This window comes from Onychomys torridus, chromosome 10 (genome assembly GCF_903995425.1).
Source record: "Onychomys torridus chromosome 10, mOncTor1.1, whole genome shotgun sequence".
Lineage (NCBI taxonomy): Eukaryota > Metazoa > Chordata > Mammalia > Rodentia > Cricetidae > Onychomys > Onychomys torridus.
Genome location: NC_050452.1, coordinates 33,876,712 through 33,893,507, shown reverse-complemented (window position 1 = coordinate 33,893,507; position 16,796 = coordinate 33,876,712). Strand labels below are relative to the sequence as shown.

At 41.0% G+C, this 16,796-nt stretch overlaps 1 protein-coding gene across 7 annotated transcripts in view; it reads left to right on the top strand.

Annotated features, from left to right (window-relative positions):
- Nucleotides 1–9,614: 9,614 nt before the first annotated feature.
- Nucleotides 9,615–16,796, top strand: part of Exoc1 (exocyst complex component 1) — a 41,911-nt gene continuing 34,729 nt past the window's right edge. For all 7 annotated transcript variants that reach the window (XM_036200440.1, XM_036200438.1, XM_036200435.1 and 4 more), the window contains exons 1-2: nt 9,615–9,740; nt 14,528–14,661. In XM_036200440.1, coding sequence (XP_036056333.1) covers nt 14,538–14,661 — 124 coding nt within the window. In that variant the 5' untranslated portion in view covers nt 9,615–9,740; nt 14,528–14,537. The remainder of the gene's footprint in view (nt 9,741–14,527; nt 14,662–16,796) is intronic.

Genomic DNA, 16,796 nt, shown 5'->3' with positions numbered 1-16,796 from the left:
AGAAGATATCTTCAAATCACATGTCTGAAAAAGACTTAAAATCTAGACACACAGAGAACTCAGTGGCACAAAACAACCCAGTTAAAATGGGCAAAGGACATTGACAGATATTTCTGCAAATACACATATAACCAACAAATACAAGAAAGATGCTCAGCATCACTAGTCCTTAGGCAAATGCAAATCAAAACCCAAGTGTCAAGTCAGATCTGCTTTCACATCTACTAGGATGAGTGTGTCTTTATGAAATGAGCATGGGTGTTATAGAGTTATAGAGAGTGTGTAGCAACTGGAGCCCTCTTCCGCTGCTGGTAGGGCTGTAGATGCTACGGATTGTAAGACATGGGTTTGATGGTGTGCTGGAGCAACCTATTCTCAGTGTACAAGAACTGGCCCCAAGGAGTCAAGGGACCAAAGAAAAGATGCAGACGGATCCAGGACTTCACAGAATATACTCTACTGGGGACTTACTGATAGAAATGTAGGTCTTGTTGGTCAGGATACCATTCAGATCCTTGCAATTTGGGTGAGGACAAAGTGAATTAAATTAAGCTGGAATGCACCTTGCTTAATCACGCTAGTACCAAAGTGTCCCTTAAAGTACTGGTATTGATGGCCTCTTCATTCTGGGTTCAGTTGTAAGACACACATTACTCCAATAATTTGTTTATTTTAACTTTCTGGGAAGCAAAGAGAGAAACTGAGAACAAAGAGAGAACTGAGAAACTATTCAAAAGTAGTCATAGAATATACAATTCAGGATGGCTTATTCCGTACAGGCAATTCCTAAGAAGTTACCAAATGACTCAGAATTTTCTTCAGAGGTGGAGACCCACACAAATTCAAAACAGTGCCTTGAAAAATAGTTGTATACCAATGTACATACAATTGTGTTGGCTTATAATTGTGTTTGCAGCATTCTTCATAGTACCAAAAGAAGAAAACATCATGTGTTCATGAAAGGATGAATGAATTGACATAACCAAGTAATTGTTATAGCCAGTAATGGAATATTATTCAGCCTTTAAAGAGATGCAAGTTTCAATGCATGCTACATTTGAAAATATTATTCTAAGTTAAATAATCCACAAATGAAAGGATAATTATTGCATGATTTGCCTTTATGAAATATTTTGGAGTAGATAAATTCAGAGACAGAATAAAGGAAAAGCTAAGAGACTGGAGGAGAGAGGAACAAAGGTATTTCTTAATTGTTACACAGTTTCTGTGATGAAAAATTTTAGAAATGGAAATTGTTGTGCAACATGGTGAATGTGACTAATACTACCTTCTTGTACATCGAATTTGATTAAAACAGTCAATATAATGTTATATATTGAACATAATTAAAATAATGTGATAAATAAATAGCATATACTATATACTTTATGTAGGTAGGTTATATGGTAAAATGAACTATATAATAATTAAGCTTATAAAAGGAAAAAAGGATATCCTTGCATCTACCAGAAGGAAAATACGTAAACTTTTTACAAACTAAAACTGGGGTAAATTTTCCTTACTATCATTCAGAATCCAGAAACAGAGTAAATAATACTAACTATAATATATATATATACATATATATATACATATATATATATATATATATATATGTATATATTTATATATATATAAAACTACAGACAAAGCTGAAAACAAACTGCAAACCAGGAAAATTGCAACTTGTATCAAAGCCTGCATATGTGTAGTACTAAAGTTGGGGAGCTTAGAAAAGGGTAGCAGCCAACTGAAAAATATATGAGTGGACAGTTCACAGGGAAGGAATTGCAAATGGCACTGAAAAGCTTGAAAAGAAATTGGCATTTTATCTGTGTAATGAGTTCATTTCTTGTCTTATAGAGAAAAGCCAAAATATTGATAGTATTTCATTGACATGGAAAATAAATAAGTCCTTGTGTTTATTACTGCATGAGAGAGAAAGTTGATGTTCCTTTTCAAATTGTGTGTGTGTGTGTGTGTGTGTGTGTGTGTAAAACTCTTAAATGTGGTGATCCCAAAGATGTACTAGAGTAGCTACAAAATGACATGTGAGCAGGCATGCGTTTGCAAAATGTTTAGATGAGCTCAAGTATCCAATATTGGAAGATCAATAGAATAAATTATTGTGTATAAAATGAGACAATGCACAGGAAATAGGGAAGGCTTCAGCACACCCTGATTGTGGTTATGGGTAGATACCCTGACTGGGGGTTGGGAATAGATATCCTGATTGGGGATGAGGGCAGAAAATTAGAATCAGGGGATCTTATGTGGTTGCTTAGGCATACATATTTCGTTTCTTCAGTTTGGCCCTAAGATTTAAGGACGAGTCAATAAATAGAGAAGCCATTAACTATTAAGTCCTAGGCATTTGAAGCCAATTGCTCTGGAGTTTTTTGGCTAGGCATCTGGACTACATGCTATACTTGTGGTAACTTCATGGACTTGTTACTGTACATAGCATGTTGGGTCCTGGGCTGCTTGCTGCAGGTTGTAAGTCAGAGTTCCATTTTTTGCATCTAATCTGACCATTGTTTGAATACTCAGAAATATCTTAATTGTGACACCTATGTACATTTGTCAAAATTCAGCAAACATAAAACCATACTCAGAAACTGTGGTAGTTTGAAGGAGAATGGTTCCCTTAGGCTCATGTGTTTGAATTCTTTGTCCCCAGTATGTAGAACTGTTTGGGAAAGATTAGGAGGTGCAGCCTTGTTGGAGGAGGTGTGTCCCTGCAGTAGGCTTTGAGGTTTCAAAAGCACACACCAGGCCCAATATCTCCCCCATGTCTGTCTGTCTGTGTCTGACTATCTGTCTGTCTGTCTGTCCCCCCCCCCTCTTGCTCTGCCTCCATCTTACAGATCAAGTGCTGTGGGATGTTCTCTATGCTGTGAATATGTTGTTCTGATTGATTAATAAATAACGTGCTGATTGGCCAGTAGCCAGGCAGGAAGGATAGGGTAGGCAGGACAAGGAGGAGAAGAATTCTGGGAACTGGAAGGCTGAGGCAGAGAGATGCTGCCAGCCGCCCCCATGAAAAGCAAGATGTAAGGTACTGGTAAGCCACCAGCCACATAGCAACTGTTAGACTAATAGATATGGGTTAATTTAAGATATAAGAACTAGATAACAAGAAGCCTGCTGCGGCCACACAGTTTGTAAGGAATATAAGTCTCTGTGAGTTTACTTGGTTGGGTCTGAGCGGCTGAGGGACTGGCGGGTGAGAGAGATTTGTCCTGACCATGGGCCAGGCAGGACTGGAGAAAATTTCAGCTACAATCAAGTGTATGCTCTCAGTTACTGACCCAATGCCATTCCTGTTGTGGACTAACTCTTTGACATTAAACCCCAAATTAAATGCTTCCTTTTAAATTGCCTTGGTCATAATGTCTCTTCACAGCAGAGAAGAGTAACTAAGACAGAAACACAATAAAAGTGTAAGAATCTTTTTAAAATAAATACACATCCCTTAGAGCTGTTTGTTTGTACCTTTAAGCAAGCAGGTCAACTGATAATGTTGAAATGCATCTTACCATGTGGGGTGGACTGCAGACGCCATTTCCTGCATGGGGTCCTCTTGAAGAAACTTGTGACCACTTAGCAGGTGAGGATGCTTATCACACATGCTTTACTTAAAGATAACAGAACTAGGAAATGTGTGGCTGCTTTTGAAAACATAAAATCATGTTAGTGAATTTATATTAATATTTACAAGTAAAACTTAGAAGTATGAGGTCTTCACTTCTTTGGGTTTTTTATGTGGTTATATTCTCTCTCTTATCCTTGTTTCTTACTGACATAATCATTTAGTGTATGATTTGTCTACCACACTCCTTGAATGAAGCCAAAATCACACTACAACATTAATTCCTACTAATACTCGGACATCTGGGCATGGGTTTTTGGAGCACTTCCTCATCACCCAGCACTACAGTTATTCTAGGCTAATGCAATATTTCTTTCTTCCAGCTGTTCCCCAGCCCTCTAGATCTCTTCATAAGAGAGAGATTTCAAGTGATCCTCAACCTCATTTTGTTTTCTGTCTCTGTCACACCTCCTTCACTTATTATTTGGGATTTTTCTTTCCTGAAGATGTTCCTTTCTCTGCTGTCATCTGCAGTACAGCCCCTAGAAGACAAGAGAAAAACAACACATCCTTATACTTTTCTCTATTCATCACTATCTAAATATCATAATGATGACAAATGGATTGTTAGTATTATAAGATCCAAGGACTTGCATGTGGCCAACAACATAAAGGACAAGCCTATTTTTCAAGTACATTCCAAACTTATGCTTGCATCAGGTCCACTAACAATCCCACTGGTCAAAACAAGCAAGTCAAACCCGAAGTCTGAAAGGAGAAAGTATACTCCACCTACCAGGGGATCAAACCAAGGCTCTGAGTGAACATCTTTGCTTTCTTGGGCAAAATTTGGGCCAGTAGATTATTAATCAACACCATTACTTCCCAGATGTTATAGGGCTGCATAATAAATATTTATCTTACAACAATATTTATAAAACTCTCTACCCCAAAAATCCTATTGAAAGGAAATATTATATATGCAAATAGAGAGCAGGGAGAAGGGGAGGGAACATGGCTGTGTAAAATGGGGCTGTCAGTTTGGGGTAAGGAGGACAAGGGAAATTATTGTTTCTTGAATGCAGAGTTTCAGTTTTGCAGCATAAGGACAGTTCTGAAATGGGTGATGGATCTGAAATGGATTTTTATATATTATAGATTATAGCATTGTACTTTTTTCTTGAGATAGAGTCTCACTCTTTATCTCCACCTGACCTTGAACTCACAGAGATCTACCTACCTCAGCCTCCTGAGTGCTGGGATTACAGGTATATGGCTCTGTGCACAATAAATATACATAAAAGCACCACCAAACTCTATGCATAAAGGTGACTAAAATGAGGTCAGGTGTCATCATGTATGTCTTTAATCCCAGTACTCTGGAGGCAATGTCAGGGGGAATCTCTGTGAGTCAAAGGCCAGCCTCATCTACATAGTGAGTTCTAGGCCAGCCAGGGCTTCACAGTGAAACACTGTCTCCAAAAACAATTTTTAAAAGTGATTAAAATGGTTAGATTTTATGTCACAGAAATTTTTAACACAATAAAAAATTTGAGAAAAGAAAATACAGCAAATGAGCAGTGTATTATGTTTTCAGTTTTTTTCCTGCCTTTCACCAAAAGACAGGATAACAGAAAAGCTGTAAGTTCTCCTAAAAATTAGCATTAATAAAAATATTAATGCCATACAAACACATAACACGTGACTCTCCATCTGAGCAGATGCAGATACACAGATGGAGCCTATTGCTTTAAATTTCCAAATGAGGAAATTGAGGACCAGAAGGGTGGAAAAACTTCCCTGGTGTCCACGAGGCAGTAAAGGATGAAACCAAACCTGAACCCACATCTGTGTGAGTTCACCAACCACAGGGCTTCCACTACTTTATGTCCACCACCTGTCGCTAGTTAAGAAGGGTTCTATCTTTATGTAATTTAAATGCCACTTTCCCAAAAAGTACTTTTTATGGTTTAAATAAGGGTTTCTGAAATTATGTGAGAACACATTCTCTGGCTGAATAATATACAAACAAATCATAATTTAATACCTCTTGGGATAAATAGGAATATAAGCTTAAAACATTTAGCATAATTAACACAAAATCTGACTTTCAATAAAGTTAATATGGTAAACCCATGGATTCAGTCATATTTATGTTGGCTTACTTACATTTCTAGGAGGCAAGTCTGGGCTTGCCTTGGCATCCTTCCCAAATGCCCATGTGCAGATTAGATGAAATGCTACACCCTGTGTTTGACCCAAGTGTGACTGAAAAAGGATGTGCAATATCTCAAGAGGGACATATCATAGTGAAATCCAGGAGGGAGTAGACGTGATAAGACTGAGGAGTGGTTAGATTTGGCATACATGCTGGACATAGAACAAGATTTCTGCAATCACCCGATGTAGAATATGAGAACTAAGGAGGAGGTGAGGACTGATTTGGGCAGCTGAAAACATGGAGAAACCGTTACCTCAAAGAGACAACTGAGGGGCCAGCAGTTCCATCTCCTGTAGCACCCAACACCTTGCTAGCTACGTTCTTTTGGTCTAGGTGCTTGCTGCAGCGACCGGTTATAGGCATCGGCTAGCTAGATGATGTCATATCACTCCTCAGGGATGATATGACAACAGCTTGCTTCTCTCACTCCCTGGCATGCCATATGGCAGACAAGGCCACCATAACCTGGAATATCTGCAGAACTCAGCCCTCCAGCCACATGTGGTCATAGGTGGTGAAATGGCGAGCAGTGGCAGGGAAGCCAATGGCTGAACACTTCTCTTTTTTCACGTGCATAGAATTTTAAGACATATCTCTAAGATTCTCCCAAAGTATCACATAATCAGAGCTCACTATGAAGGCCAGAGGGCCTCTAGGCCAATGGAAGCACTCTGAGGCTATGATGAAACCCAGCCCCAGTATTTAATCATAAAAGAAACAGAAACTCAAGAAAATTGAAATTCATAGGCTGGGAATATCATTTATGTCAAGGCCAGTGCCCTAATAGAAAAGGAATGGGTCTTTGAAGTCTAGAATGGGAACACTGTATAGACTTCACACTTAAACCCTCAGACTTTTTTTTACCCTCAATGACAACAATCTCTTTCCTCATGAGAATGAAGAGCAGTCTTCCCATGTCTGGAAAAGCCGCAAAGAAAATTGCTTCATAATATAACTTTATTTTCTTCATGTCCCTTCCCCATTGCCCTGACTTCAAAACCAAGCTACTCCAGCACAGCCTCTGTGAGAAATTGAAATTGTTGCTCTAGAGAGAACCAGGACAAAGGTTTCTCCCTTTGGACAATTGGGGCATTTGGGGATAGACAGTTCTTTGTTGAGAAGGGTTATTCTTGATGTTATAGATCGTTTAACACCTACTCTACCTTCTACCCACTAGATGTCAGCAGATCTCTTTCAGTAATAACAACCAAAGATGTCTCAAAATATGGTCAAATGTTCCCCAGGGTGTAAAGAAAATCATCTAATGTTGAGAATCACTGAACTATGCTAAATCAAAAGATACCGCATTTTTTTAAAAAAGGGGGCTAATATACATCAATAGGAACAAGTGGAATGTATGTGAGAATAAATATAGAGAGCTTTAGTTCAGAAGAATAAATACAGTTGTAAGGCTGAACACAGGAAAGTTGATGACAGCCCCAGTTTGTAGTTCAGTGTTTTTGGCAAGGAGAGGTGGTGTGAGTTCTAACACAGCCTTTGTGCTTCCTGGACCTGAAGCTGACCTATGCCACATGAGGTTAAGATGCTTTGACAGAGCTGAATAGGCGCTGAGACTCTGAAGGATCGGGGAAGCAGGGATGTCAGAATGAATTTACTCCATGAAGATTGAGGAAAAGTGACTAGGCTGTTTCCCAGAAGGAAGGATGTTGGAATGAACTGAATACAAAATTATAGTACTCACCACTTGCCTATGTTGCCCAGAAGGGATGTCATACAAGCTGCCCTGATACCAGACCATTTGTCCCAAACAGTACTAGATCCTGTGAAAATCACCCCAAGTAGCCTTGATTAGGAGATCTTAATCTCAACAACAAATAGGTCCCTGTTTATTATTTCTCCTAATTTTTCAAAAATTCCATCTTCAGATAAATGTTAGCAGACACTATGATTTCCCTCTTTCACATCACCTTTTCTAGTCCTACCTCACTGCGAACTCCTTCGGGGACAGGATTCATCTTTGAATGGCCTTTCTACCTGGAATCAAAGTTCCAGACACTCATTCCCTGTGTGGGATGTGGCCTAATGAAGCACTTGTCTTGCAGCTCAAAATCCTGGCTCCATCCATGTCTCTTCAAAGTGATGACCAGCCACAAAATCTGCAAGAAATTAATAAAAAGGGGGTTAGTGAAATAAGCTTCAGCTTTTACTGGTGCACTTCTGTTAAGACCATACTGATATTCATTAACACCTCCAACACTGCTCATCCTTGACTAGCACACTAGCTGCACTAGATTGTTTCTAGGGTAAGGTAACATACAGCGTCAGACTTTATTTTCCTTGTCCAATTGGGCCACAGCTGTTATAATTGCCTCGTGAGTTTTTTTTTCCCTGGGTACAGAGGCTCCGAGATAATCCCAGATTAGTTGTTTTAATTCCTTACTCCATTCTGATGTGGTGTAACAGCAATCCCAGAATCTTTTGCTAATCAGAGTTGATCACCCCCACCAGGTTAACTCCTATCTTTGCGAGCTGGTTCGTTTCTATAACAAATACAAAGTAACAAACTGACAAAGTTTCCACTGTATCCTAGTGGAATCACTCCCCACTAGCTTTCCAATGAATCAATGTTGCAATCTCACACTAAAGCAAACATTATCTTAAAGTAAAGATTCTGGTTCAGTATCTGATGTGAGCCAGAAAGGATACAGTTTCTAAAAAGCACCCAAGAAGCAGATCTGCACAATCCAGTTAGAATGTGAAGTTCTAAGTGCCATGGTTCTAGACCTTAGGTGTTGTACCCAAAGTCCCCCAAAATCATCAAGAAAACAAATCCGATGCAAAAGCAAAGTCTTTTTTATCGTTGTAACTTTTAATTGGCTAGTTGGGTGTTAGAGTTATCTATTTTGGGGCAGGCCTGGACAAATCCCAGGCTTTGTCCTTGAGCTGCTCTGAAGGATGGCTGGTCTATCACGTACTGACTGTGGGGACTGGCTCAGTGGCCCAGGCTTGTGGGTCCTGTCTCCCTGTCCGTGCTGGCAGGGGCATCACTGATTGTCTTTTGTTCATGGATCTCCCAGAAACTGCTTGCTCAGTCTCAGGAAACTGAAATTGATGCCTGATCTCTGAGAGAAGACTCAGCAGCCCACTATGGCATCTGCTTGGTCCTTTCATTAGGTTTTTATGGAAACTAAGTCAGAAAAAATTAAGGGCACTGATGATGTGTAAGTTCCATCTTCATAGCTTCTGACTTAACTCACAGAAGTGCTTGCTCCCAAACTCTGACCCCAAGATTCTAGAGTTAACAGGGTTTTACATACACAAAGGAGAAAACATTTAATGAGCTCTCAAATGAATTGCCACAATACCAGATGGGTACTTCTAGAGAAAAGGCAATACCACCATATCAGCTCCTCCAGTTGGCCTGTTTCAGTGGTTCTCAACCGTAATCCAGTTACACTCAAATTCCTAACACTGCGACCCTTTAATACAGCTCCTCATGTTGTGGTGACCCCTCAACTATAAAATTATTTTTGTTGCTACTTCGTAACTGTAATTTTTCTACTATTATGATTCATAATGTAAAAATCTGATATGTAGGATATCTGGTATCCGACCCTGTGAAAGAGTCTTTGGCACTCTTAAGGGGTCTCGACCCACAAGTTGAGAACCGCTGGCTTAGGCGCCTGCAGGCCCCGCCCCTGCCCTTCCACTCCCACAGTGCGACCCCTCCCCCGTGATGTCCCGCCTCCTTCACGTCCATTGGCTGGTCTCTTTTTTTCCGCCACAGCTTCCACTTCCGTCTCCACAAGGTCAACTTCCGGCTCAGAGCAGTCACGTGGCCGGATACGGGAAGTGGCGGGTTCTGGGCACTTCTCATCCCCGCTCAATAAGAAGCGGCTCATCTCGGCTGTCGCTGCCGGTGCCTTCCCAGTGTCGGTCTCCGCCTCCGCCGGGCCGGGCCTCGCGGTAAGCTTCCCGCCGGGGTCCGCGGCCCTGGAGGTGGTGGCCTAATGGAGGCGCTGTTCAGTCCCCGCCGGGTCCGCCGCTCCCAGGTGACCCGGCCCACCCTGCTCCCCTCCGGAGATGCGGATCTCCGGCTCCGTCCTCACCCCTCGTTGTTCTGGGCGCTGGGAGAAGGCGCCGGGAGGCAGCCGCGTCTCTCCCTCCACGGTTCCGCCCATCCGGGACAGATAATTATTATTTTTTTTCCTTTTTTGCCAAATTAGCGTGCCCTGGGAGAGAAGGATGTGACATGGCTTCCACAGGGCCCATTATAAATCTCTTCAGTGCATTGCCCAGTCTCTGAGCCGTTTTCTCTTCTGGATGACAGCTCTCCGTCTCTGCAGTAGATGGGCCCACCCCACGAAGGCATTTGCACTGACACATAGTGTAATGATGTCCCGACTGAACCGAAGGGAACAAGATCCATGATGAACACTGGGGTTAGCTATCTGTGACTTGCAGACTTGGGGTGTTAGAAGGCGAAGGTCTAAAGAGAACCCTGAGTGTGGACATGGGTTTTAGACTTGGGGAAAAACTGTAAAGGCCACTATAAACTTACTTGCTGGCAAACTGAAACGTTCTGTAAACAATGGAGAATTGTACTAGCCCCAAAGACTGTCACATAGCTACGTCATCCCATTCATGCCTGTCAGATTCTCCCCTATCCCCCCAGAGTGCTGCCTGGCACTTAGCAAACAGCAATATTTGTTGAATTATGGCTAACTCCTTTATGAGTTATGACAAACCCTCTCCTGTTTGACCGTTTCCCATGCACCGAGTCTTTAGTATGGTGAGCATTGGCCATTATTAATTGTTCTTTTGGCCAGTTTTTACTCTTGTAGTAGAACAGGTTACATCAAGAGTTGGGTTTTTTTTTTCTTTCTTTCTCTTTTTAAGTACCTAACCCACAAATCTGTGATAGAGCACTCCTCATCCTTTCAGAGATGGCTGTGGAGATCCAGGCGATGACATTCATGTCCTACTTAGATAGCAAACACTTGTCTAGTAAATGCAGTAAGTGCTGTCGACATTTAGGTGAAAGATTAGTGTGGATAAAGATCTTTACTGAATCAACTTCATGCAAACCCAGAAATGTAGGTTTGGATAGGGAGAAGATAAATCGTCCTGCATGGGAAAGTGCTTAATCCAAGATTTTGAGCCAAAAGTGAACAAGTGCTTTGAATGAAAGGCTTGGTTTGAGAACATTAGGCTAATATTGAGCAGGTACGTGGTGTGACAAGCACTTTTTAAAAGTTATTTGCTTCTTTTTCAGAAGTGTAGAAATCTAAAAAAGAGATAACAGGTGCTGTTACATAGAGGTCATAAGTCTTGGTCAATGTGTTGGCTGAGGAAGAATAAGTTGTATGTAGATGGAGAAGTCACAGGATATGCCAACCGGTTTCACTTTGACATGGAGGAAGTGGTCAATTCTGAGTCTGAGTATTTGCTTCCTGATGTGGAAGTGGGAAAAGAGGCAACTTTGAGGGGACTATCCCTGGTCTGCTATTGAAGTAATACAGTATTCCTTCACTGGAGTGTTTACCAAGCGTCTACTGTGTGCCTCTTGTGGACTGCTAGGAATAGAAAGCTGAATAAGATAAGGTCCTTGCCCACAGAGACCTGCTTTTAATAGAGGTGACGGCACTAGCTGGAAAAGAGTTTGGAAGGGCTGTTGTCGTCAGAGGAGAGGTGAAATACCGAACAGTAGAAAAGGGAGTTTCCTGGGAGAAAAGGCTTCAAAGAAGAGAAAATGTCTTAGCGGAATCTTGGGAGGTGGGGGGTAAGTTGGAATTTGATACAGTGAAGAGAATTTCGGAAAAAGTGAACAAAAGCCCAGAGGCCCCACAGTATACTGGGTGGTGTGCAGGTGTGCAGTGTGGTTGGGGATAAGATGGAATAGAGCTGTAATGTCACATCCAGGCCCTAGGACGTACTAAGGGGTGTGCTGGCTAGTTTTATGTCAACATGACATAAGCTAGAGTCATCTGAAAGGAGGGAGCCTCCATTGAGAAAATGCCTCCATTAAGATTGGGCAGTGAAGGTATTTTCTTAACTAGTGATTGATAGAGGAGGGCCCAGCCCATTGGAGTTGGTGCCATTCCTGAGCCTGTGGTCCTGGGTTCTATAAGAAAACAAGCTGAGCAAGCTATGAGGAGCAAGCCAGTAAGCAGCACCCCTCCATGGCCTCTACATCAGCTCCTGCCTCCAGGTTCCTGTCCTGTTTGAGTTCCTGTCCTGACTCCTTCAGTGATGAACTGTGATGTGGAAGTGTGACCCGAATAACCATTTCCTTCCCAAGTTGCTTTGGTCATGGTGTTTCATGGCAGCAGTAGTCACCCTAACTAGGATGAGGGGTTAGTAACATGGACACTCTGTAAGAGAGTGGAGCTTAGGCTGGGTGACTGTGCAGAGGGGGAAGAGAGCACTAGGGAGAGCTGTGCTTCCTGCTTCAGTCTCTGTGGGAGGAGACTGACCTTAGAGTTGAGGACAGGAGAGTAGTGACTAGAGTGTTGGGACTGGGGAAGGAGTCATCGGAGGTAGTGGTAAAGAGTTGCTGGGTGGCTTGAAAGCCAGTTTGGACTTGGCTTTAGAGATTGGCAGTGATGTGATGGCCATGGCTGATTCTGCTGGCTGGTGGCCGTAGAGAAGAAACCCAGTTTATGGAGATTGGTAAGTGAGGATAAGTCTGCAAGTGGTGAAACAATGAGGGATGGACCCAAGGACCCACCCCAGGCTAGCCGGGGAAGAAGCCACACGACTAAGGCTCAGGCTGAGGCGAATGAGGGGTGGAAACGGAAGGTGGGGGTTATGCGAGAAAAAAGTTTTGTGCTTGGAATGCAGATAGAAGCTTCACAGAGTAATATGTAGAAGAGACACAGTTTGTGGAAGTTCTATAAAGAAGTCATTGTTCTATTAAAACTAGTGTTTTCTTCCTTTACCATTGAAAGAAATAATATTAGAAGAAATTAATGCCATAGGCACATTTGCAGTGGAAATAGAAAAAAAAAACATTTAAATTATTCTCATGAAAAATTGAAGATTTTTGAAAATTAGCTTAGTGTTTGAAGAAAGACTGAATTGGATGAGAAGAAAGGAAATGGAAAGCTACTTTTACAAGGATTTGATATATAATTCACTTACAAGATTTCCCCACTTGAAGTGTCCCTTCATCGTTTAGTGTGTTCACAAGTTTTTACATCATCACACTAAGTGAAGAACACTTGCCTCTCCCTGTTAGCAGCTGTTTCCATTCTTCTTGTCTCCTGACAACTGCTCATCTTTCTGTGTTTATGAATTTTTTCCCATTCTAAGTATTTGTTACAAGTGTAGGCCTATCATGTATAGTCTTTTGTACATGGTTTCTTTTGCTTAGCACGGTGTTTTTATGATTTATTGTGCCTTCATTCTTCTTCTTATTGCTTTATTCTTATCATTCTTATTATTTTTCACAGCCTAAATATGTCACATTTTCCTTATCTGTCCATTGATAAACATTTGGGTTGTTCCTATTTTTTGGCTACTGCAAAATGTAGTTCACCTTCTGTGTCTGCAAGTTCCAAATCTAGTCATTCAACCAGCCACCAACTGAAGATATTTGGGGAAAAATGGTTTTTTGTACTGAGCATGTATGGAGTTGTTTTTTTTTTTTTTTTTAATATTCTCTAAACAATACAGAAAAACAAGTTTATATAGCATTTGCATTACACTTGGGATTGTAAATAATCTAGAGATGATGCAATTCTGTAGGTTATATTTTATTAACTATAGCATTCTATGTAGGGCAATTGACATCTGTAGGTTTTGGTGTCTACAGGGCCCTGAAGCTGGTGCCTCCCCACATATACTGAGGGTGGTTGTCATATCTCTGTGACCACTCCCATGTGAGTTCGTCTGTGAAGATCTTTTCATTTCTCTTGGCGTTTGTGTGCTGGATGATAATGGTGGTTGCATGCATGACTTTTTGAAGACCCTGCTGCCCTGTTTTCTAAAGAATTCCACCAGCTATTGGGAGAGGAGTCCTTGCCATTGTGTGTCCTTTTGATTTTCAGCTTCCTCACATGTGAAAGTAGACAGTGTCTCACTGTGGATCTTATTTCCGTTTCCTGAGTGCGCAATGGTATGGAATGGTTTGGTTTCTGGTCTGGGTCTAGATGAGAGCCAGAGGGCAGCTGCACATGTTTTCCTCCAGGAAAACATCCCACCATTCACATCCACTCCCCTCTTTCAGACATGGTCCTCACCAATAGCGAACCTCAGGGATCTGCTTGACTCTGCCTCCCCAGCACTAGGCTAAAAGTAGGCCCCACCACGCACTGCTTGTTGTGTGAGCTCTAGAGAGCAAACAAGATGGGTTTGTGTCCTCATGTTTGTGAGGGAGCACTTTACCAACAGAACTATTGCCCCAGCCCAGTACTGTGTTGTATGTGTGTATTCATGGACTTGTGTGTATTAAGGTTATTTGTGTCTGTGTCTATATGTGTGTGTGTGTGTGTGTGTGTGTGTGTGTGTGTGTGTGTGTGTATGTTGTTGAACACTTGGAAACATGTTTTTGACTTTGACAATGCTGATTTTTCTGATTTCATTTCTAAACTTGTAGCCTCGTGCTTTTATGATGTACATATATTAATATATCATATATTCATGTATTATTAATTAAGAATCTATCATTTGAGTCAGAAATGGAACAGTTTATGAGGGAGGGCAGTGATTCTGCTAATGAGCTCAATACCTCTATTCTAAATTTTTTGCAGCTGAGTAAAGATGACAGCAATCAAGCATGCGTTACAGAGAGATATCTTCACACCAAACGATGAACGCCTGCTGAGCATCGTGAATGTCTGCAAAGCAGGCAAAAAGAAGAAGAACTGTTTTCTGTGTGCCACAGGTGGGCATGTATAAGCAAAAATACGTGCTTGGTACTCCTTCATTCCTTAGGGGCATTCATTCCTTTAAAAAATATTTCCATTGTTTCCATAACTTGAGTAAATTATTGAACTGACAAATTAATTTTTCATTGTGTTTATTGAACATTGAGTGGGTGTAAGAAAAAATGTATAACTTGTATCTAAGGTGGATGACAAGTCAGGGGGACAGTTGGCACCTCGTGTAAGATGACAGCTCCTTTATCTCTGAAGTGTCCCGTCCTCTTCCTCACCCATTCTGCTCTCCAGTGACAGGTGTCTGCCTCCCAAATCTTACCACTTTCCCCAGGTAGAATTTCAAACTCTATACTGTTTAATTCTGCTTGTCTTTAAACTTTTAATAAATTGAATTATAATTCTTTGTGATCCCTCCCATTCAACAATACATTTATGAGAATTTTGTTTTGTTTCTGAGTTTTTTATTGTTTTACTTTTTGAGACAGGGTCTCACTGGGTTGTCCTGGAGCTTGCTACATAGACTGGACTGGCCTGGAACTCACAGAGATCCACCTGTCTCTGCAATCTGCTACCACACCTGGCCATAAGTTTGGACTGTGTTCTTTCACAAGGCTCTAGTCCCTTCCTAGTCACCGCTGTGGCGTATTCCACTGGGAGTGTCCTACCAGGGGTCCACAGTAGGTCTGTTTCTAGGCTTTGCTGTTTAGACAGCTCATCTGTGCATGTGTTTGTGCTTGTCTCCTGCTGTATACACCAAAACTGTTTTTAAAGCAGATACTTAGATGTGGATTCTGCTCTAATACACAATTCTTTTAAAGGAGGATCCTCCTTTTCTCACTCCAACAGCAGTGTGGTTCTCTTGAGTTCTCAACGCCTTAGTTAGCAGTTGCTTCTGGCAGACTGATTGTTGCCAGGGTGGCAGGGGTGACATAGTGTCCCATTGTGGTTTCAAAATGCACTTTCCCGATTAATGATGAGGCTGAGCATCTTCTCAGGAGTTCATTAGCCATTTACTTTACTTATGAAATTTACCACATAAGCCCTGTGCTCATTTTCCTGTTGGGTTGGTTTTCCTTAGATGGATTTGTACAGGTTTTTTTTTTTTTGTTGTTGTTGTTGTTTTATTACTACTGTTATTATCTGGATAGATATTGTAGGATAGATCTATTACTTGCATAGGTATTTCTGTTATGTGGCTGCATGCTTTCTGGTTTGTGGTTTCTCTTTGCACTTTTTATGGTTCCTCTTAATGAAATTGGAGGAGATGGGAATGGAGGGTGGGTTGGAGGAAAGGCTAGGGGCCGGGAAGAGGGAGGACAGGGAATCTGTGGGTGGTATGTAAATTGAACAGAAAATCTCTTAATGAAAAAAAGAAAAATTTATAATTGTCATTAAATAAAATTAATCTGATGCTTTATGGCTTCTACTGCATTATTTTGTAAAGTTTTTGATTCACTCATGTCTTAAAGAGTGTGGTGTATTTGTATGTGTCTGTCTGTGTATATGAGTACATGTATGTATTTCAGGGTTTTATCTTATATCTCACTTTTGTTTTATTTTGTTCTTTACTCTTTCACATTCATTTTCAATCAACTTCTTAAGTTCCAGATTTCGTTGGGGTTTTGATTGTTTTTAACCTGTTGTTCAAGCTGTAGAGAACTTGTGGTTTTTAGTGATATGTTTATGTCTGTGAACATAGTGATTTTCTGTTTTCATAAGCTTTGCTGTTTTCTCTAAAAATGTTGCATGTTGTCTTATTAGATCTGTGTACTGTTACCGGTGATAACGTAAGATTTGATGAAAGGAAATGATGGTGTCTTTTATAAATACCCTGTTTGCCAGGATATTGTTTATTTTTAAGATTTTGCATCCATGTTCATTATGTATATGTAATTTCCCTTTGCTACCCTTGACTCTTTACCCACAGTTACTAAATAAATTGGGCACATGCCTTGTTTTCTCACTGGAATAGTTGTGTTTGAAGTTATTTTTTCCTTGAAAACTTGGCAGGAGAAGCAAGTAGAATGGCTGGCCGAGTTTTAGGGAGTGGGATGTTGGCAGATTTTTGCTTAGCAAGTGCAGTTTAGTAGGTACATTTCCCAAATATACCTTAAGCCAGTGGTTCTCAACCTTCCTAATG